The following is a 22,839-nucleotide window of genomic DNA, read 5'->3' as shown; positions in this document are numbered from 1 at the left end:
TGGAAAAGAATGACCGGATTGGTCAGAGGCAGCATGCATTTATGGAGAGGAAAGCAAGCTTGACAAATTACTGGAATTTTTTGTGGATGTAACTGGTAAAGTTGATAAAGGGGAGCCACTGGATGTGGTGCACTTGGACTTTTCAAAAGGCTTTTGATAAGGTCCCACAATAGATTAACATGTAAAATTGAAGCCCGTTGGATGGGAGGCATGTACTGGCATGGAGGGAGAATTGGCTGTCAGATAGGAAATCAAGAGTAGAAGTAAATAGGCCTTTTACCAAGTGGCAGACAGTATCTAGTGGGGTACCGCAGTGATCAAAACTTGGACCTCAGCTATTCACAATTTAAATTAATGATTTAGATGAGCGAATTCTCCAAGTTTGCAGATGGATGAGAGGGTGAACTGTGAGGTGGGTGCAGTGATGCTCCGTTGTGATTTGGATAAATTGGGTTGAGTGGATAGATGCATAGCAGATAGATATAATGTGGTTGAATATGAGGTTATCCACTTTGGTATCAAAAAGAGGAAGTCAGATTATCAGAATGGCAGTAGTGGGAAAGCAGCAGGTGCAATGAGATTTGGGTTTCCTTGTACACCAGTCACTGAAAGTAAGTATGCAGGGTGTATTACGAAGTAAAGAAGGCAAATGTTATGTTGACCTTCATTGCAAGAAGATTGGAGTACAGCGGCAGGGATGTCTTGTTGCAATTTTACAGAACCTTAGTGAGACCACACTTGTAGCATTATAATCAGTTTTGGTCTCTTTACTTGAGAAAGGATGCTCTGGCCATGGAGACAGTGCAACAATAGTTTACCAAACTGATTCCTGGGATGGCAGGACTGATCGTCTGAAAAGTGGATTGGTTAGGATTCACTAACCTACGAGGGGGAGGGGGAATCTGATAGAAACCTAGAAAATTCTAACCGAACTAGACAGTGTGTGTATGCAGGAAGGATGTTTCTGATGACTGGAGAGTCAACAGCCAGGAGTCACAGTCTGTAAATATGGGGTAGGCCATTTAAGAATGATGTGAGAAGAAATTTCTTCACCTAGAGCAGTGAGCCTGTCGTATTCTTTGCCGCAGAAAGCAGTTGATGCTAAAATATTGAGTGTTTTGAAAAAAAAAAAGAGTTGGAGTTCTCGGAGCTAAACAGATCAGAGAAAATGGGGTGTAAGCAAGAACAGAATATGGACTTGGATGATCAGCCTTGATCGTATTAATTGGCAGAATGGCCTCTGAGGGTTGAATGACCTATTTTATATGTTTATATGTTTGCCTAAATAACTTGACTCAGGATCTGACATGGCAAGAAAATGTGATACAAGTTCAAGTTTGTTGAGACTGAAGGATGGGAGGTTGGCCAGGTGATCAATGAAGTAGTCAAATGGGAGGTGACAAAAGCAACAGATTAGGAGCTGAGCAACAGTTGCCCAAGATGGGGCTAGATGCAACAAATGTGTCAGTGGGTCATCTTTCTGCTGGAGAACATGTGGAATTAGGATTGAAATTCGACTTCAGGTAGTATGTGTAGAGATCGTAAATCATTTCAGCCTGAAGCTGTGACCCAGGAAGAAAATAAAATCAAATGCCAACGATTTAGATGTTTTTAATTGGCTCAAAGTTAATAGCTTATGTGGTTCCAGTGTTCAGTTCGTGTAAGTTGTGCTTTATCAAAGATTGGATGTCCGACAATTGGAGGAGAAATGCAGTCACATTTGAGCAGTCAACAGAGCTGGAAAAATATCTCTATTACCAAAGAAATTACTCTCAGACTGTTGAAATTAATACCAGTTAGGAAGCAGTATGTTGCTGTTCCAACATGATGGCACTTTTGCTATCTCTCTCTCTTCCTCTCAAACTGACATAACATTTAGTCCTCTTCAGTGTACAACCCATGGATTCAAATACTGATTTGCATTTTTACAGCTCTTTTTTTCAATCTCCTACTGTCTAATTTTTCAAGCTCTACGGTGCGATATTCAGTGCAGGACAGTTTGTTATTTGCTTACAGTGAAGGAGATAAATCTCAATTGGGTCTGTGTAAGCATTGGGAATATTGGAAATATCTAGTCACCTGTCCAGCAGAACCACAGCGAGAATAGAAGGGAGCCAGTACAAGTAAATAAATTTCAAAATGAGAATACAAACAAGTCTAGATTTGGGGTATATTTTGAATCTTTTCTTTTCACAGTTGCAATCTTTCTTACATCTTGCCGGTTTGTTGCAGCCCTCCTGCGCGACGCCAGTGGGGTAGGCGTGACAGGCCTTTGCATAATCCCATAAACCAGGATGAAAACTACCACCATCCTCCATATTCACAGCAACTGCCTATAGATGAAAATCGATCTTACAATCACACAAGCCTATCACCACGTATGCTTCATCCTGCTGCACATCCTCCGCAGCAAAATCCCGTCATGGTGGATCTCCACGAACAGGTTAGAGTCACGTACCACCTTTGTCAGATTGACTGGTGTGAGCACTTGTGAGTCTGCTATCTAAAAATACATAATTTGTACTGTTCTAAATTGATTAGCTGTAAGGTGGAATAGCAATTGACTGTTGCATGTTGCCACCCTACCCTGTTTTCCCGAGGGCATAAAAGATACCATGGATGAGTCGAAGAGAACACTGAGAATGGGAATTGAGTTGAGGAGACTGATGCCTAATTGTGCAGGGGGCCAGGAGAAGCTCAGCCCATCCTCCTCCTGACGGCTTTCCTCTGTCAAACTCTGGGGTCTCTTGTCCCTACTTTCAGTTCCTGTGATCGACTTTTTTTTTAATTTAAAAAGTCTTAGACTCCACTCATCGTATTCCCTGATTTCAAGATTTCCCTGCCATACGCTTCTTCAATTCTCCCAGATTCCAGATCCTGCCTTGGTGTTCCCAGACCCTGGAAACGCAAAAAATGCTGGATCCTGAGAAACCCCCTACATCCAAATACTGCTGAACCCTTTTACCAGTGCTCCGCAATCATAAAGCAATATATCTGGTAACACTGCTTGGCGGTAACACTGCTTGGCGGTAACACCCCTGTTCTTCTAAAATCTCTGGTTCACAAAGGATGATACCACATTGGATCTCTGTGCTCTGTTGCAATAGGTCCTACAGTCCTAATTTTTTGGGGGGGGCACGACGTCGCTAATGTTTTCCATTCCCTACCTGGAATTGGGAGCAATATTGCTTTGCAACTGAAAGTATTTCATCTTGTTGAAAAATGTTTTGTGATACTGTGATCTAAAATGAAAAGGAGTAATAAATACAGTGCAGGGGGGGGAACTTCTAGTGATGTTGTAACTTATTCTTTTATAAATGCATCTAAAATAAGTACTTTTTAAAAGCTGTACGATTTATAAATAGCAAACTTATTGAGTCTTAGCCAGTTTAGAAATGAAGTCTTTCTTAGTTCATACGTGGAACCAATTGATTGCTTTTGTCTTGATGTATAGATAAATGTTGTTGTTAATGTCATTTAATCCCTGATATCTTAAAACTGTTTGCAATCGTCTTGAGTAATAATTATTCTTTTTTTACTTTAGATGCATCAAGGCACAGTTCCTGTGTCCTACACCGTAACCACAGTAACGGCACATGGTTTCCCACTCCACGCAGGGCAACATATCCCAGGGTGCAACACGCAACAGGTCCCAGCATGCTCAGTAATGTTCAGTGGACAGCACTACCCAGTGTGCTGTGTCCCACCACCTGTGAGTTTTACAACTTTAAGATGTGTCATATTAAACCAACATGCTCTAGCTCGCAAAGAAAAGTCAGTTTAGAAGAAAAGAGTTGGAATTGACAGTTTAAAATAAAGTCCTTAATATTTTATTTAGTGGCTAAACAACATCTGGGAAGTTCACAAAGTTTCATATAGTTATGTTTTTAAGTTATAGATTTGATTAATCAAGGCTGCATGCATTTCTGTTGCACCAAAGGTGCCATATAGCAAAAGCTAAAGGTTAGGCTTCAGTTTTCTTACTTGTCATGACTTAGTAATTTTCTCAGAATCGTTTTGAGGACATAGGGTGTGAGTAGACCATTCTGTACCTTGTGAATACTGAGCCATTCATGATCGTGGCTGATGATCTACCTCAATGCTATTTATCTGTACTATGCCCTTTTCCCTTGTTGTCATTGACAGATTTCTAGACATTAATCTCTATCTTGAACATATTCAGTGACCGAGTTTCCAATTCCAAAGACTCATTACCTTCTGAATGAAGAAGTTTCTCCTCATTTCAATCCTTAATTCTGAGACTGTGTTTCCTGTTTCTAGACTGCTTAGCCAGGTGAAACATTCACACTATCTAGCCCTTTAAGAATTTTGAAAGTTTCAATGAAATTACCACTCACTGATCTAAACTCCAGAGAAGTTAGGCTCAGTCCCCTCAATCTCTCTCAATCGACAGTCCTGCCATCCCAAGACTTAATCTGTTGAATTTCCATTGCATTCTGTTGCAAGAGGGCCAAACTGCACTTAGTACTCTAGGTGCATCCTCCTCAAGGTTCTATTGAAGGAAGGCATCCTGTACTTAAAGTCTCAGTAATCAAGGCCAACATAATATTTGCCTTCCTGATTGCTTCTGTAACTGCATATGACTTATGAACAAGGGCACCCTGTCTGTTTTGAACGTCAGCACTTCCTGACCTCTTACCATTTAATAAATAATTTGCATCTCTGTTTCTGCTGCCAAAGTGGGTAACCTCACATTTATCCATATTATATTCCATCTGGCATGTTCTTGCCCACTCCTTCAGCCTGTCCAAATCCTTGAAGCCTTGCTGCATCATCCTTACACCACTCATTCCCATCTAGTTTTTTTTATGTCTGCAAACTTGGAAATATTGCATTTTGTTCCCACATCCAAACCACTAATATAGATTGTGAACAGGTGGGGGCCAAACAACCTGCAAAATGTTTGACAAGTTTCTCAAATAATTTATTAACTTCAAAAATCCATGTTGCCTCTGCCTCTAATTCAGATCATTGTTTTATAAGTCTGAAGTTACCACATTCTTCACAATAGATTCTAGTATTTTCCCAGTCACTGACATCAGGCTAACAAGTCTGTAGTCACCCAATTTCTACCTCTGTGTTTTCTAACTAATAGGGTTCAATTTGAAGTATTCTAATTTGCAGGGACTTTCTAGACTTTGTAGAATTTTGAAATATGACCACCAATGCATCCAGAATCTCTGTAACCAGTCTCTACCACTCTGAAATGTAGATTATTGGTTCCCAGGGATTTGTCAAATTTCAATCCCTTAATTTCTCCAGTATTTCTTTTTTTAGTCACTAATTTTTTGACTTCTTCATGATTTACATTTGGTAGATTCCTTGCATCTTCCACGTTGAAGACAGACCCAGTAATTATTTATTTTCTCACTTGTTCCCCTATTTCCTGGTAGAAATTCTTTTGACTCCACTGTTCTGCTCTATGCATTCACAATTGTCATTGCTATTGTTTCCCTGTTTGTACAGCCAAAGAAGTTTTTAACGTTCCATTTCAATGTTTCTTATTAATTTGCATTCATTATCCCTTCCTTTATCAGTTTCTTTGTTCACCTTTCCTGAATTACAAATGTTTCTGATCTTCAGGTTTGTTACCTTTTCTGACAACTTTATAAACCACCTCCCTTGACTTGATGTGATTTTTAACGTGGTTTGTTATCCATCATTCACTTCATTTCCTGATGGCTTTTTGTGCCTTAAATGAATATGCTGTACATTACCAATACTGTTTGGTAGCCTGTTAATGTCTGCTACCATTGTTTGCAGTCCCTTGTTGTTTCTTAGTTTCACTGAAACAGATTCTATATCTTGTTCGATTAACCTAAAATCTCCTCGCTAAGGCACTGGTTCCACCCCTTACTCATCTTTTACCCCCTCTCCATAATGGCACTGGATCAGACCCATTTACTTCGATTTGTGCCATTAATTCATTTGCCTTGTTGCAAATGACCATTCAAATAGTGTTTCTTTATTCCTTCCTCTTAAATGTGATGATACCTTTTAACTCTATTTGATGTTGGCATTTGCAATTGCTGCTTTCCATTTTCGCTTAATACTTCTCTACTTGCCATAACCAGTTTTGTTTTACCTGAAATCCCTATCAGATTCCTATCCATGCCCCGACAAAGTAGTTTAGACCTCACCAGCACCACTAGCAAGTCTCCCTAATTATTATATATTATCTCCCTGGTTATTAGTCCCAGTCCTGCTGAGTTGTATGACCTGTCCTTGTATATGTGTCACCTACTCCAGAACTGGTCCCAGTGTCCCAAAAATCTAACGCTGTCCTTCCCCCATTTATCCAGCCATCTGTGCATTTGCTTGATCCTACTACTTCTATACTCATCAACACGTGGTGATGCTATTTTCCTCTGAGTAATCATCTGTCTCACCAGTAACCAAAACCAGTTAGTGAGCATGCTAGTGCAGGTGCCCCGTTTCTATCTTCCCAAACAATCTGACAGTCACTCATTCCCCCTCTCTCCACATGCTACTAGCCTGTGGTACAATCACCAGCTTAAACATACTACCCACATGGTGCTAAAGTAGTGAATCCACGATGCCAAGTACTAAGTTCTGAAACCTGGTGCTTGAGTTACTGCAGCTGGCAACACTTCCTTCACATGAGCTCATCCAGGCATGTAAAATGTGTGAGACTTACTGTGTGCCACAGGACAGGTATCCCCATGTGACTGAGCTGCTCTGCCATGCCTTCACCTTACTTTTTGAAATTTACTGTAAATTACAGGAAGTAGGATTAATAATCTTTATTCACCAGTAACGTTGCCTCTAAACTGTGCAGTGCATCGTGAATGTCAATCACTGCCAACACATTGGCTTCCATGTACAGAAGCCACTGCTTCTCACAGACCTCTGAGGTCTCCACAGTGTGAAAAAACATTACAGGGGACATAGCTTATCAATCAGCTGCTTCTCCTGTGTTTGTAAGGTAGGTACTTTACGTTTTCAATATTATAGCTACCTCCACACATTTCCTAAAAGTAATGAATTAATCTAGCAATTTGTACACACATCCTTTCCAATAAATCCTCACTGCCCAATCAGTTTATGATTATGCTGTGATGTTTTGTTTGGTTAATCAATCATTTATCCTTCTTGACAGTTATTCATAAATTTGAGGAGTTTTTAAAAAAAAAACAAGCAAAGTACTCAGTAACCAGTCATGCCCCTATTTCCCCGTGCGGCCTCACTTCTTGATTTTTCAAACGGCGGTCCAGACTGAATAGTGAAGATCTCTTGCTCCTGTCATCTGCCAGTCACTTAGACTGGACCCCCTCCCTCTCTGCAGTGAATTCCCTTAATCACCAAATTTCCAAGTCCTCTCTCTGTGTCTGGCTGCACTCAGCAATGAGCTACTGTGTTTGTGCTCCCAATTTAATACATTGTTTTCACATGATGTTCAAATGTTAGGAATATTTCTACTTCTCAGGTCATTGTTCAACATAAATTAGGTATAAATGGAACGTTTTAATAATGTACAGCATCTGCCAAGTTGAGTGTATTTTAATTACAGAAGTTTATTAGAAGCGTAGACAGTTTGTTTCTCAAACACTGAGATGTTTTAAAAAAAAACTTTTCAAATTCATGGTCTCCAATTTGCTGGAAGAGCTTTCAACATCCTTATTGTCTCATTAAGAATAATCACGAGTGCACCTTCTGTGGTTTTGACATTATGTGGATTTTACAATGCAACAGTTACTTAGTTGATTATTTTATAGATTTCACATTTTATCTGTTATTGAAATGATTGATAGCTGAGACAGTTGAACCCATGATAAACATTTTAGCTTTGTGGTGAAGCCTCTACTTTAAAACTCTAATGTTAACATTGAGCTGAATTGATTGCTTCAGCTTCAATTATACTACTTGTGTATATGTCACCCACTGAACCAATGAACGGAGTAGTAATACATTTCAACAGCGTTAATTGCTGCATAAGCAGTCCTGCTGACCACACTGCATATTCAGTTAAATATGAGTCTGCACCTTACCTGGGGTAGGTTTGTTGCCACTATCCTCTATTGGAATAGGAATCTGCAGGACTTGACTGATGTGGTGTAGTAGAAGAAATGCATTTACTGGTTTAACTAGAAATGGCTTTTGTATTGAGCAAGAAGTAGAAACAGAAAATAGGAACAGGAGTGGCCATTTGTTCCTTTTGTGCCTGCACTGCTGTTCAATTTAATCATAACTGATCATCCTACTCTACCCTGTTGCAATTTTCGTCCCATGTCCTTTGATACATTTAGCCCTATGACCTATATCTCTTTCTTGAAAAAACTCAACTTTTTGATCCCAACCAGTTTGAGATTTCCCCAGTCATCAGGAACGTAGTTCCTGCATTTACCCTGCGTAGTCCTGTTAGAACTTGATAGGTTTCTATGTGATGCCCCCATTCTTCTAATCTGAGGTTAATAAAGTCCTAACTGATCAGTTTACTCCTCCATACATCAGTCCTGCCATCCAAGGAATCAGCTTGACAAACCTTGTTGCATTCCCTCCAGAGCCAGACCATCCATGCATCTGATAAGGAGACCAGAACTGCACACAATATTCCAGATGTGGTCTCACCAAGGCCCTGTATAGTTGCAGCAAGAAATCCCTGTTCCTGTACTCAAATTCTCTCATTATGAAGGCAACATACCATTGCTGCTTTGCTGCCTGCAACACTTTACATACTTTTCAGTGACTACTGTACAAGGTTGGCACCTCCCTTTTCACAAACTTTGCCATTGAGATATTAATCTGCCTTCCTGTTTTGTTTTTTTTTGCTACCAAAGTAGATAACCTCCTATTTGTCCACATTAAATTTCGTCTTCCATGCATTTACCCACTCCCTCAACTTGTCTAAATTGCACTGAAGCATCTTTGCATCTTCCTCACAGTTCACCCAGCTTTGTATCATCTGCAAACCTGAAGTAAATGTAATAACTCCTTTCATCTAAATCATTAACACATATGGGGTGCAAGCACTTATCCCTTTGCTAACACTGGTGATTGACTGCCACTTCAAAAATGACTCATTTGTTCCTACTGTTCATTTTCTGTCCACCAGCCAGTTCTCTATCCAGGTCAGTATGCAGCCTCGGTCCCACGTGCTCTAATTTTACATGCTAATCTCTTTTGTAGGACTTCATTGAACTCCTCCTGAAAGCACAAGCTAACCACATCCACTGGTTCCCCTGATCAATTCTTCTAGTTAGATTCTGTCAAAATTCCAGGAGATTTGTCAAGCATGATTTCCCTTTCATAAATTCATGCTGACTCAGTCTGATCCTGTTACTGTTTTCCAGATGGTTTGCGATTAAATCTTTTATAGTGGATTCTAACATTTTTCTGAACTACAGATGTCTAGCTAACTGGTGTGGAATTACCTGCTTTCTCGCTACTTCCTTTTATGAATAAATAGCTACCTGCCAATCCATAGGAACTGTTCCGGAGTCCTGTTCCAGAATCATACATCCACAGGAAATGGGGGAGATATGGCTTTCTGCAGTTCTGCCCTCAAACCCTCTTCACCCCAACAACAATGAGGATAGAGAGCCCTTAGATCTGACATACCACCCCACCAATCTTTGAATACAACGCACTATCCTCCGACATTTCCGCCACCTACAATCAGACCCCACCACCAAATTTCCCTCCCCACCCGTCTGCTTTCTGCAGGGACCGTTCACTCTACAACTCCCTTGTCAGCTTCACACTCCCCACTAACCCCTTCACCACACTGGTACCTTCCCTGCAACCGCGGCAGGTGCTACACCTACCCTTACACACAGCCCCCCCACCCCGCCACCTCGCTTCCATCCAAGGCCTCATAGAATCCTTCCAAATCAGGCAGAGATTCACCTGCACTTCATCTAACCTCATCTACTGTATCCATTGCTCCCGATGTGGTCTCTCCAATTATAGAAGAGACCACAAACACCGACTCTGGCGAACAGTTTGCGGAGCACTACGCTCTGCATGCATCAACCAACCCGACCTTCCAGTTACCATCCACTTTAACGCCCCCTCCTACTCCCTGGCAACATGTCCATCTTTGGCCTCTTCCGCTGTCAAAGTGAAGCCAAATGTAAACTGGAGGAACGACACCTGATGTTTTGCCTTGGGAGCTTACAGCCCAATGGCCTGAATATTGACTTCACCAGCTTCAAAAATCTCTCCTCCCCTAACCTGTCCATCTTCTGACTTGCCTATCCACTCCACCCTTCCCAGTGACCCAATCACAATAACCTCCTATCTGCATTCACCTATCTCCATCAAACCAATTCTCCCACCCCCTCCGTCTATTTATTTCTGGGCTCCCCCTCCCCCTCCCCAGTCCTGACGAAGGGGTTCGACCCAAAACGTTGACATTCCTGCTCCTCGGATGCTGTCTGACCTGCTGTGCTTTTCCAGCTCCACATTTATGGTCTCTAGCTTCCAGCATCTGCAGTCCTTGCTGTCTCCATTTCCCTACTACCACTGATTTCCTTCAGTTTCTCTCACTCACTAGATTATGTTTCCTAAGATTTTTGGTATGTTATTTGTCCTCCTTGAAGGCAGAACAAAAATACGTATTTAATTGCCATCTCTTCATGCTGCAGTAAACTTCCCCTGTTTCTGATTGTAAGGGACCTACATTTGCCTTTACTATTTTTTCCCTGTTCTCACAACTGTAGAAGGTTCTTACAATGAGTTTGAGTTCTGTGCAAGATTACACTCATTAGTAGTTTATTCCATGATAGCAACTAATTACAGATTACATTGATAGGCAATGTTTCAGAGACTGTGAGGAGGACCTGGATGTTAGGTCTCACTCCTTCGAGATGACAAGCTGTTCAGCACACAAGTCCATCTGCTCTAATCGTAGCAGGTAGTGTTTAAGGCAGTGCTCAGTGTTAACGCTTTCAGGAGCTACATGTGGATCTGAGTGACCACAAGCAAGCAGGTTCAGTACAATCCATATTTTAGCTTGCAACTTCATGACTGCATAATTAAAATATTTAAATGTGGTGATTGTATGTTATATAATATCCCCTCAACATGAAATTAAGTGCTGTTGACTTGGTTAACTAAATTAATTCTAGATTTTTCTTTTACACTGTAAAATAATTTAATTAGTCAGACTGCTATTGCTCCTAAAGGAGGAACAAAGTGCTCACATGACAGGAACATGAATATTTTTTAGTTTTCTCTTCTTTATACTTGACTGTTTTTACTTGTGCAGAATACAGGTGTTTTTTTTGTCTTAAGTATTTTGTCTCTGGCTACTTTGCTAAATAGATATCGCTTGGTTTTGAGGACGAACTCTTCAACTTTTAAACATTCTGTTAGATTCTGACCTTGGCAAAGTGATGCCTGAGTGAGGGCATTCTTGAGTTTGCTGCTCTCATTTAAAGGAGCATAGCACCAACTTCTACTGCTGATGTTACCCACATGGTTGTTTTGTGTGTCTCAGATTTTGCTCCAGATCTAAAGGTGACACTAACAGCAACAACTGCTTCTTAAGCATAAAACGATTAGCACCTCTCCACCCAGAGGTTTGCAGTTAAATATTGAAATCAGAAATTTGCTACCCGAGTTAATTCTGCTTCTCCTGAAGCTGCGCTATAATGGAAAACCAGCATTTCCGGCTTTTGTTTCAGATTTCCAACATTCATATTATTTTACTTTTGTATTAGCCTGAATAGGATTCTTTTCAACTGTGCCTATATGTCAGTGAGTGTGAAAAGACCAAAGAGTTCCAAAGGGTTGAATTCGGTCAATGAGCAAGTAAACCCCAGAGACCCAGGAGGATTCCAGATTTGATTTTCTGTTTGCTGTTTTCAGGCAGAGCCACAGTTATTCAGCCTTCCCACTCTAGATAATCCAGCAATTTTGCTAAACTTGTGCCCATCTGAATATGGGATGAGGACAGGATTAGACTTGGCTGTGATGCTCCCTGATGTTTATTCACTACCAAGGCTCACTGAAGAGCTCTGTTCACTGGATACAGTTCTGCAGCATGACAGGCACCTGTTGGACTCCAGTGCAGCAGCAAGAGGAAGGGAAGAGACATATTTGAAATGACCAAGCAGCTGTTTTTCAATTGAATAGCAATGAAAGCATTTTTTTTTCACTAAATGCATATATCAATGTTTAACAAGTATAACTTAGTTTTTCCTGTTTGCTAACGGTTGTATGTAATTTGTTTCATGCCATACATTCTCTGAAATGATGTAGAACTGAGCTGATCAGAATATGTGGTGGATTGCATTCCAGGTCTTTAGATAACCATATTGTACACATTTTCAGAATTCCTGGGAATTTAACAGTATGAATACATCAGTTACTGCTGTCCAGCTAGAGCCATTCCAGGGATTATCCTTTTCATGTTGTAAATGTCTTTTTTTTTCTTCCAGCTGATTCATGCGTGCACAATGCAGCATCTGCCAGTCTCTTACCAAGCCTTCCCTCCACTTATCTCCAGTGAACATTTTATACTGCACCCTCCCCATCTGCCACCCCACCAGCATCCCCACCTTCCTCCCTTGGGCCAGTTTGTTCCAATCCAGCCACAGCACCCACGACTGGTAAGTAAAATATTTGAAGGTGCCAATTTAAAACTTACTTATTCAGTATAGCCACTGTTTGTAGCCTAGGTAATGCTCTGAGAGGAATTAATAATGGTTCCCATCTTTTTCCTTTTGTATTGACCTTATGCACTTCAGTGGGGTGGGGATGCAAAACATCACACCTGCAGCCAGGCACCCATCCATCCATCCATCCATCCATCCAACATTTGGTATCATTGAAGTCTGTGGAAGTTCACAGAATTACAGAATTGTGACTGGATAGAATGAGGCCATTCTCCCATCGTATCTGTACTGGCTTAATCAAATAGGATATCTTCTAGCAGCAGGTACACCACTACCTGCTCTTGTATTCCATTCAAATCAGATTTTTGACCTTTTGTATATTTTGTACATTAGAACAAAACAGTTTACCACATAAAATTAAAATTATTTCTCGAAGCACCCTTGGGTCATTCTGTGCAAGATTCACAAGACAGAATCAAGGAATATGGGGATGGTGTGATGAAATGAAGATTGAGGGTCAGCCGTTGTAGAACAGTCTCAAAGAGCTAAATTGTCTATTCCTGCTCTTATTTCTTAAGTTCTTATAAACCACAAAAACCAGTAAATCCAGGGTTTGATTGCCAGGTTTGGTTGAATAGCTGATCACTGCTGAATTGGTCTAATTAGCCTCCTTCCATGGGCTAGGAAACCAAACACTGAACAGAACTTTTGCTCCTCCTCTCCCCACTGGAAATTGAGCCCACTGTTGCTCTTGCGTCAACCAACCTACCAATAAATGGTAGTCTATGCGTGTAAGATTATTTGGTTGGGCTAGCAGACGGTTTCTACCTCAGAATCCATTTTGTTTAAAGAGTTATTACAACAAAGTGTTTTTTTTTTCAAAACCATTCACATTGTTTACCACCACCCAAAGGTAATGGGTGCAATCCCACCACCCATGGGATTCAAGGAAATTTAGCTAATTGTATCCAGAATTGGCTGAGCAACAGGAAGCAGCAGGTAGTGGTTGAAGGATATTTCTGTGACTGGAAACCTATATCCAGTGGGGTTCTGCAGGAATCACTGTTGTGGCACTTGCTGTTTGTGGTATATGTAAGTGATCGAAACAAATGTAGGAAGATTGATCAGTAATTTCACACAATATATAAAAATTGGTAGGGTGGTAAGTAGTGAGGAAGATGGCCTTCGGGTACATGAGGGTATAGAATTGCTGGTTAGATGGGCTGATCAGTGGCAAATAGAATTCAGTCCGGATAAATGTGAGGTGATGCAGTTGGGCGGAACAAACCAAATAAGGGAATACATGATGAACGGTAGGACCCTGGAAAGCATCAAGGAGCAAAGAGCCTTTGGTGTGCATGTCCACTCGCCCCTTAAGGTAGCAGGACAGGCAGATAAAGTGGCTAAGAACACATATGGGATACTTGCCTTTGTTAGTTGAGGCACAGAACTTAAGAGCAGGGAGGTTATACTGGAAATGTATAAAATGTTCATTAGGCCACAGCTAAAGTATTGTGTGCAGTTCTGCAATTGATATCATATGAGGGATGTGAATGCACTAGAGAGGAGATTTTCTACGGTGGAGAGTTTTAATTATGAAGAGAGACTGGCTTGACTAGAGTTCTTTTCCTTGATGTAGAAAAGACTGATTGAGGGGAAATTGAGTTGTGTAAAATTGAGAGGCATAAACAGGAAGGAATTTTTCCCCTTTTGGAGGCATAGCTTTACGGTAAGGGCAGGAGCTTTAGAGAGGATCCGAGGAAAAGTTTTTTTTATTTTGTTTAACTCCGAAGATGGTGGGAATCTGGAACTCACTGACTTATAGGGTGATAGAGGCAGAAACCCTCATAACATTTAAGAAGTATTTAGATGTGCTTTTGCAATGCCAAGATACACCAGGTCATGTGTAGGAAAATGGGATTTGAATAGTTAAGTTGTTGTTTTTGACCAGTGCAGACTTAATGGGCTGAAGGGAATTGTCAGTGCTTTAGACCTGTATGATTATAAGGTACCACACATAAGGCTACTTAATATGAGCCCATGGCTTTGGAGGTTACATATTACTATCAATAGAGGATTAGCTAACTCATAGAAGATATTTCTGAGGAAGGCTCACCAGACCCAAAACGTTAACTCTGATTTTTCTTCACAGGTGCTGCCTGACCTGCTGAGCTTTTCCAGTAACTTCTGTTTTTGTAATGGAAGAGTGTGTTGGGACACAGAGGGCATTTTCAGGAAGGCAATCTGTAACCAGTGAAATGCTGCATTGTATAGGTGCTGCAGCCACAGTTATTTAATATGTATATAAAAAGACTTGGATGAGGAAAGTATACGTGCTATAGCCAGTTTTGTGGATGACACAAAAAGTATGTAGGAAGACAAGTAGTGAGGTTGACACAGCATCTGTGGAGGGATATAGACAAGTTAAGTGAATGAGCAACATCTTGGCAGTTGGGATATAATGTGGGAAAATGTGAGATTATGTACTTTGGCAGGAAGAATAGAAGAGCTGAATGTTATTCAAGTGAAGAGAGAAATCAGAAAGCTGCATTGTGGAGACATTTAGGGATCCTCATGCATGAATCTGAAAAAGCTAGTGTCCAAATTCATTAGGTAACAGGGAAGGCCAGTGGGATGTTGACCCTTTTTACTTGAAAGGGAATGAAGTGTAAAAGTAGGGAAATCTTACTAAAACAATACACTGTGCTAGAAAAACTATTTAAAATACCGTAAGCAGTTCCAGCCCCCTTATCTAAGGAAAGGTGCACTAGCGTTGGAAGCAGACCAGAGAAGGTTAACTGGGCTTATTGTGGTTACAGAGGGATTCACTTGTAAGGAGAGGTTGAGCTGTGCTCCCTGGTGTCTATAAGAACAAGTGAAGACATTTATTGAAATATACATAATTGATGGCTTGACAGGGTAGACGTGAAGAGGTTGTTTTTGTGAGTGTGTCCAGGACCAGAGGGCATAATCTTAGAGTAAGGAGTTGCCCCTTTAGAGATGTGGAGGAATTTGTTCTCAGGGAAGTTCTGGACTCCTTTACTGAAAAGTGCTGGAGAGGCTGGGTCATTAACTATGTTCAAGTTGGAGAGAGATTTTTAATTAGTAAGGGTAACTATGGGGGTAAGGCAGGAGAGAGAAGTTGAGGATCATCAGGTCAGCCATGATCTCATTGAATAGTGCAACAGCTCTGGTTGAATAGCCTGCTTCAGCTCTGGCATCTTGTGGTCCTACTCTAAGACCTAAAAACCTTCCTCTGTGACCACACTTTTAGTCCTTTATGTCATTATGTGGCTCTGTATCCCATTTTATTTGATAATGCTCTGCTGACACTCCTAAGGGCATCTTAACTATGCTGAATGTTCTAAATAAATACAGGTAACTGTTGTTGCTTTTAAATGGTTGTTTTCTTTTAACCACTCTTGACATGCTGAATAGTCTAGTAATGCAAAGCTGAGGGAGTTATTCTTGCTTTAGCAATCATCATATGTGGCTTCCAACACACAAGACAATCCATTTCTTCCACACCTTTTTTATGCAACAGATTTGTTGGCTCCATAATCAAATCCCATTTTGCGTAGCCTGTTAGCCTGACTCTCAGTTGCCCATCAGGATAAGCAGTCATGGAGGAGGATGTAGGATAGGTCATCATTCTGCTCCCAGTGAACAGGAGTACTCTTCTGGACATAAAGTATCAAGATCAGAGTCTGTATTACACTGGCCAGGATGGTCACCCTTCCAGTTAATTATTTTGAAATACAGTTTTGGAGCCAGGTTTCAGTAATAAATACTGATTGAATCTGTTCTACTTCTTTCTTTTCAATAGCCCCTGCAGAGGATAGAGAATGAAGTAGAAATGAGGGGGGACCAGCACCCAGTTGGTGGTTTTACATACCCACCTTCACATCATCCCCCTGCCATGCCAACTTCTGTCCCTCTGCAGTATCTTCCTCATGATCCCTTACACCAGGAATTGCCCTTTGGAGTGGTAAGTATTCTCTCCAGCTGACATTGTAAAATTGGAGTGTATTGAATTTTGTAAAAGGCCTTGTGATAGCTTGATTGATACTGAACAATGAGTCTAAAGGTGATTAAAAAATCATTTTGTCAAGAGAACTTCTACAGTTAATGGTAGAGCTCCGAGTGGTGGTGTTGAACAGAGAGACCTAGGGTTTCAAGTACATAGTTCTTTGAAAGTTGCATCACAGGTAGACAGGCTGGTTAAGAAGACATTTAGCATACTTGCCTTCATTGCTCAGACTTTTGAGTATGGGAGTTGGGACGTTGAGTTGAGGTTGTACTGTATGTTGGTGAGGCCGCTTAGAGTACTGTGTACAGTTCTGGTCGATGTGCTATAGGAAGCATATTATTAAACTGGAGAGGGTTCAGAAAATATTTATCAGGATGTTCCTGGGACCAGAGGGTTTGAGTGACTTGGGACATTTTTAACTGGAGCATAGGAGGTTGAGGGATGACCTTATGTAGATTTATAAAATCATGGGGGACATAAATGAAGTGAATAGCAAAGATCTTTTCCCCACAATGGAGGAGTTCAAAACTAGAAGGCATATTTTTAAGGTGAGAGGAGGAAGATTTAAAAGGGACCTGAGCGGCAACTTCTTTCACCCAGAGAGCGGTTAGTATGTGGAATGAACTGCCAGAAGAAATGGTAGATGCAGATACAGTTGCAAAATTTAAAAGACATTTGGATAGGTGCATGAATAGGAAAGGTTTAGAGGGATATGGGTCAGATGCAGGCAAGTGGGACTAATTTACTTTGGGAAACTTGGTTGGCATAGATAAGTTGGACTGAAGGGCCTGTTTCTGTACTGTATGACTCCATAAGAGAAAGTTGGGATGTAGCTAGAACTGATGCCTTGGTTCTGAGTTGTGCATCATCCTGTTGCTGCTGTAACCATGATCACCACAATAAAGAGCAGCAGCATTTCACTTGATATTGCAAATAAGTCCCTAATGACTGATTTCTGGATTGGCTACAGATCTTGATCAAAGGTTTTTTTTTAAAGCCAGTGATTGGTATATGCATTGTGTGTAGGCATATTGTGTCTCTGTGGATACATCATATTAAGTATATCTTGTGTGTACGTGTACAGCCTGTATCTCAAATAACAAAGCTGATATCATTCAAGAGGTGCTTCATACAGGAACCAAGAATCCATGATTACATAATTGATGTCTGCTTTATACAACAAAGATGCTATGGCAACCAAAAGTGGCTCAATAAATGAGCAAAGAACACTGATCTGAATGGGGAATAAGAAATATCTTAGAAACCACAGAAATAATTAAGTGAAGGTAGATTGAACATTGATATGAAAAGAATAACAATACTAATAATATTTAGTTGCTGCTGCAAAATTGTGAATTTTACATGGTCCATGTCTGCTTCAATTATAATTGATGGGGATTGTCACTAAAGTAATTTTTTTAAAGTGCTGAGTGTTTAAGGTGAAATTATACTAGTGCTTTCTATATGTTTCTCTTATGACATACTCCAAGTTATTTTGCAGTAAGGAGGAAAATCATGCTGCCTTGACTTTAAGGAAGAGAGAACATTGCAGGTAGTGTAGAGCTGGATGAACACAGCAGGCCGAGCAGGAAAGCTCCTACTATCTCCATTGCAGATAGTTCTTTGAACAAGTGTTAATTAGAATGATTTAAACAAAAAGCTATAGCTGTGCACATAGTAACAGAGCAAATAAAGTCAATGGTTTGCTTTATTCACCCTGATTGCAACAAGATCCTGATGTCAGTGGGTAACTGTATATGTTCAAGTGAATTCACTGTGCGTTAAAACCTTTTGTTGTACCTCAGTTACTGCGGCAAAGCAGAAATTAGAGTGGGAGAATTGCAGATATTGTGTGTATTTGACACAGTGAGAAAAATGGGGAGCATTTTTTTGCCTGACTTATCCTCTGAGAAGATGCCTGAATCTGAGCTAGCAGTTAGCATAAATATATGCAGAGGGGTAGCTAAATAAAACTTATTCTCTCTTGTATTCTCAAATCTGCATCTCTAGCGCACAGAATCTCTATTCCACACATACATACTCCATCATTCTCTTTTTCCCTCTCTCTCTCTCTCTTCTCTCTCTCCTCTTTCTCTCCCTCTCCCTCTCTCTCTTTCTCTTCTCGCTCTCTTTTTCTCTTTCTCTTTCTTTTTTCTCTCTCTCTCTCTTTGTCTCTCTTTTTTTCTCTCCTTTTTTCTTTCTTTCGTTCGTTCTTTCTCTCTTGCTCGCTCTCGCTTGCTCTCTCTCTCTTGCTCTCGCTCGCGCGCTCGCTCTGTCTTTTATGTCTGTAGACACAGTAGCCCCTTCATTTGTGCCTGGACATTTTCTACCAAGGCATATGGTGATGGCAAGTGGTATTGTATGTGAACGCAGAAAATGCTAGACAGCAGAATACATCGGGAATCAGGCAGCAAGTTCACCAATATCTGGTGGCAGGTGTCTATCTTATCACAGTTGATGCGATCATGAAACTTGGTCCCTGAGGTGGGTCACGTTGGATGTTGATTCAGAACTTATTCTTCAAGCATTCGAAAATGCAGTTGGGGGTCAGAGTTCAGGATGAATCTGATCTGCTTTTGAAACAATACCAGACCTGTTAAAAAGGGGAAGTAGGTAGGGATGTGCTTTAGCTCACAGCATCACCTTGTGGCAACTTCCATGCTTAAATGTACAACGTTTTGTTTATGGTTGTGTTTGCTGTCACTACACCTGCAGAGGGCGCACTCACAGCATACTTGTCACATCACTGCCAGTGATGCCTCAGGACTTGAACCACGGCTTCATGCCTGAAGTTCACACTCAGTGTTGCACCTGGTGCTCCTTCAACAAATTGCAAAACTGTTCACCCAGAGGAGCTCTCAGAAAGAAATCCCCCACCACCACTTACTCCTTAGCAGCCAGTTCATGAAGAGAACGGAGGAAAAAACAAGAACAATGGGTACACAATAACATTTTGCAGGACCAACTTCCTGCTTGAGTGTATTGGTAAGAAATAAGAAATACAGGATTTGTTTATATTGTATGAGATGAAGAGTTGTGACGGTGAGGTAGTCAACTTCTAGTTTATACCTAAACTGTCAGGTTCTTGGCACTTAGTTTTAGCTGTGGGTCTTAACCCAGTGTCTGCAATTACAGATCCCATTGGTTTTGAGCTTAAATACTTTGAGTAGTTAACTATCATCTGTTTCATGCATGGTGCTTTTTCTTTTCATAACACAGCTTCCACTTGTGCATAGAGTGGATTTAAAGTATTCTGCTATTGTATTATTTCAGACCATGGTACAAAGAATTATTTAATAATGGTTTAGAAAGCATATGTTACAGGAAGCGACTTTCAAATTTTGAACTGAAATATTTTTTTTTTTCCCTCTTTATTTTGACAGCCATACCCACATGTTATGCCACGGAGAATGACTGGACAACGATATCGCTTACAACAGCCTTTGCCACCACCTCCACCCTATTACCCTAGTTTCCTGCCATATTTCTTGTAAGTAATTTATCTTTTACTGCAGACACAAACAGGTTTTCACACCCCAATGTTCAGTTACCAACTGAGCAGAATGGGTAGCATCTGACTGGTCACCCTTAGTTTTTTATTGATGTGTTGCTTAATGTTCTCAGATACAGCCAAGTCTCTATATAAATATAGACCTAACCTAAATAATGTAAAAATGGTTGCTCAGATCTGACTTGTATTAACTTCCATTTTGTTTGAACTGGTTTGCTGTAGCTGAACCAATCTCTAAAGAGGCTTTCATGCATTAGAGCTCCAATAATTTATGAACAGATCAATCTGCTTAGACACTTTATGAAACCAACATCATTACTGCAGTGATCTGTGTGTTACACACTGTTCTCTTTGACACAGTAACATTTTTGTTAATTGTCTGTTTCATAAGCTGTGGAATTGGGGTTGCTCGTCAAGCTTGTTCCAACATTTGTTAAGATGTAGCTGATCTTCGGTTCCCACTTTGCTGACTATTCCTGTAAAATTTGACTGCCTTAATACCCAAGAATCAGTTGATATCAATCTTGAATGTACTCATTGACAAAGCATCCACAGAACCCTCTGAGGGAAGAGGGTTCTGCTCTTCTCAATTCAAAAGAACATCGGCCCATTTTACTTCCACTCCCCTCATAGGAGTGCCTTCCCACCCCAGGTATCACTTAGTGAACCTTTGCACCTTTTGTAAGGACTATATCCTGCTTTAGGCATGGAAACCAAAAATATGAATAGAATTCCAGTATGCTCTCCAAAGCTCTACAGTTTTAATCAATCAAACATGTTTTGACATGCCTCTGGGCAGGTGGGACTTGAACTCAGAAGTAGGGCCATTACCTCTATGCCAAAAGAACCCTTCAATATCCCTGTACAATTGCAGAAATACTACTTTGCTCTTACATTGAAACCCCCTTTCAATAAATGTTAACGTAACAAAAACAGAAGTTGTTGGAAAAGCTCAGCAGATCTGGCAGCATCTGTGGAGAGAAATCAGAGGTTAACGTAACATTTGCCTTAATTTCTCAAATGTTAACCTTCAATTATAGAATAGTTAAGTCCATGATAATTTGATGTGTAGAACACAAAATAACTCTAGCAGCCTATTTCAGAAATGCAAGAAAGCTGTATGACAAGTTGCCCTTTTCAACAAAAGTTGTATCTGATGATTAATCTGTTTGGAATGTGTTGAATAGTTACTAGCTTTGTGTTTTGCACATAGTGCCACCTTTTGTACTTTCTGGGCAGTGGTCATAGATCAGCACATCTTAAAGTGATATGTCTATACAGTCAGTTTGGGTTGAGGTCAGGAATAAGAAAGGAGCAGTCACTGGGGTTTTTTTACAGACCCCCTAATAGTTGCAGAGAAGTAGAGGAGCGGATTGGGAGGCAGATACTGGAAAGATGCAGAAGTCACAGGGTTGTAGTCATGGATGACTTCAACTTTCCAAATATTGATTGGAAACATTTTAGTTGTAATAGTTTAAATGGAGCAGATTTTGTCCAGTGCGTTCAGGAAGGATTCCTGACACGGTATGTAGATAGACCAACACGAGGAGAGGCCACTTTGGCTTTGGTGCTTGGCAAAGAACCGGGCCAAGTGTTCGACCTGTTGGTAGGAGAGCGTTTTGGCGGTAGCGATCATAACTCTGTTTCTTTCATGATAGTCATGGATAAGGATAGGTACGTACGGCAGGGTAAAGTTTACAATTGGGGGAAGGGTAACTACAATTCAATTCGGCAAGAACTCGGTAACATAAATTGGGAACAGATGCTGTCAGGGAAGAACACCACAGAAAAGTGGAGATTGTTTAAGGAATGCATACTGCATGTGCTTGATATGTTTGTCCCTAGCAGGCAGAGAAGGTGTGGTCGAGTGAGAGAGCCATGGTTCTCGAGAGAGGTCGAACGACTGGTTAAGAGGAAGAAGGAGGCTTATGTAAGGTTTGGGAAAAGAGGAATGGAAAAGGCTCTAGAGGGATACAAGTTAGCCAGGAAGGAGCTGAAGAAAGGGCTTAGGAGAGCTATAAGGGGGCATGAGAAAACCTTGGCGGATAGGATCAAGGAAAACTCCAAGGCTTTTCACAAGTATGTGCAGAACAAGAGAATGACCAGAGAAAGGGTAGGGCCGATCAAGGATTGTGAAGGGAATTTGTACACAGAGCCTAAAGAGATAGGAGAGGTCCTTAATGAATACTCTTCTTCAGTATTCACAACTGAGAGGGACCTAGTTGTAGAGGAGGACGTTGTGAAACAGTCAGGTAGGCTAGAGGAGGTTGATGTTAGTAAAGAAGATGTGCTAGGAATTCTGAGGAAGTTGAAGATAGATGTCACCCGGGCCTGATGGGATTTACCCAAGGATTCTATGGGAAGTGAGGGACGAGATCGCAGGGCCTTCAGCGATGATCTTTTTGTCCTCACTGTCCACGGGTATAGTGCCGGAAGATTGGAAAGAGGCAAACGCCTTTCCCTTGTTCAAAAAAGGGAACAGGGATAACCCCGGAAATTACAGGCCAGTTAGTCTTACGTCAGTGGTGGGCAAATTATTGGAAAGGGCTCTGAGAGACAGGATTTATGATCACTTGGAAAGGCACAGTTTGATTCGTGATAGTCAGCATGGATTTGTGAGGGGTAGATCATGCCTCACAAACCTTATTGAATTCTTTGAGGAGGTGACCAAACACGTGGATGAAGGTGGAGTAGTG

General features: G+C 40.9%; 1 protein-coding gene across 7 annotated transcripts in view; it reads left to right on the top strand.

Annotated features, from left to right (window-relative positions):
• Positions 1 to 22,839, top strand: part of rnf44 (ring finger protein 44) — a 141,047-nt gene that overhangs the window by 104,634 nt on the left and 13,574 nt on the right. For 4 of the 7 annotated variants that reach the window (XM_048603450.1, XM_048603448.1, XM_048603447.1 and 1 more), the window contains 5 exons: positions 2,197 to 2,443; positions 3,545 to 3,712; positions 12,426 to 12,596; positions 16,429 to 16,590; positions 20,016 to 20,122. In XM_048603450.1, the coding sequence (XP_048459407.1) occupies positions 2,197 to 2,443; positions 3,545 to 3,712; positions 12,426 to 12,596; positions 16,429 to 16,590; positions 20,016 to 20,122 (855 nt within the window). The remainder of the gene's footprint in view (positions 1 to 2,196; positions 2,444 to 3,544; positions 3,713 to 12,425; positions 12,597 to 16,428; positions 16,591 to 20,015; positions 20,123 to 22,839) is intronic. The other 3 variants (XM_048603449.1, XM_048603452.1, XM_048603453.1) reach the window with 1 other exon arrangement.

The sequence above is a fragment of the Rhincodon typus genome, chromosome 12, assembly GCF_021869965.1.
Source record: "Rhincodon typus isolate 14 chromosome 12, sRhiTyp1.1, whole genome shotgun sequence".
In the NCBI taxonomy this organism is placed as follows: domain Eukaryota; kingdom Metazoa; phylum Chordata; class Chondrichthyes; order Orectolobiformes; family Rhincodontidae; genus Rhincodon; species Rhincodon typus.
This window is presented reverse-complemented; position numbering and strand designations above follow the sequence as displayed.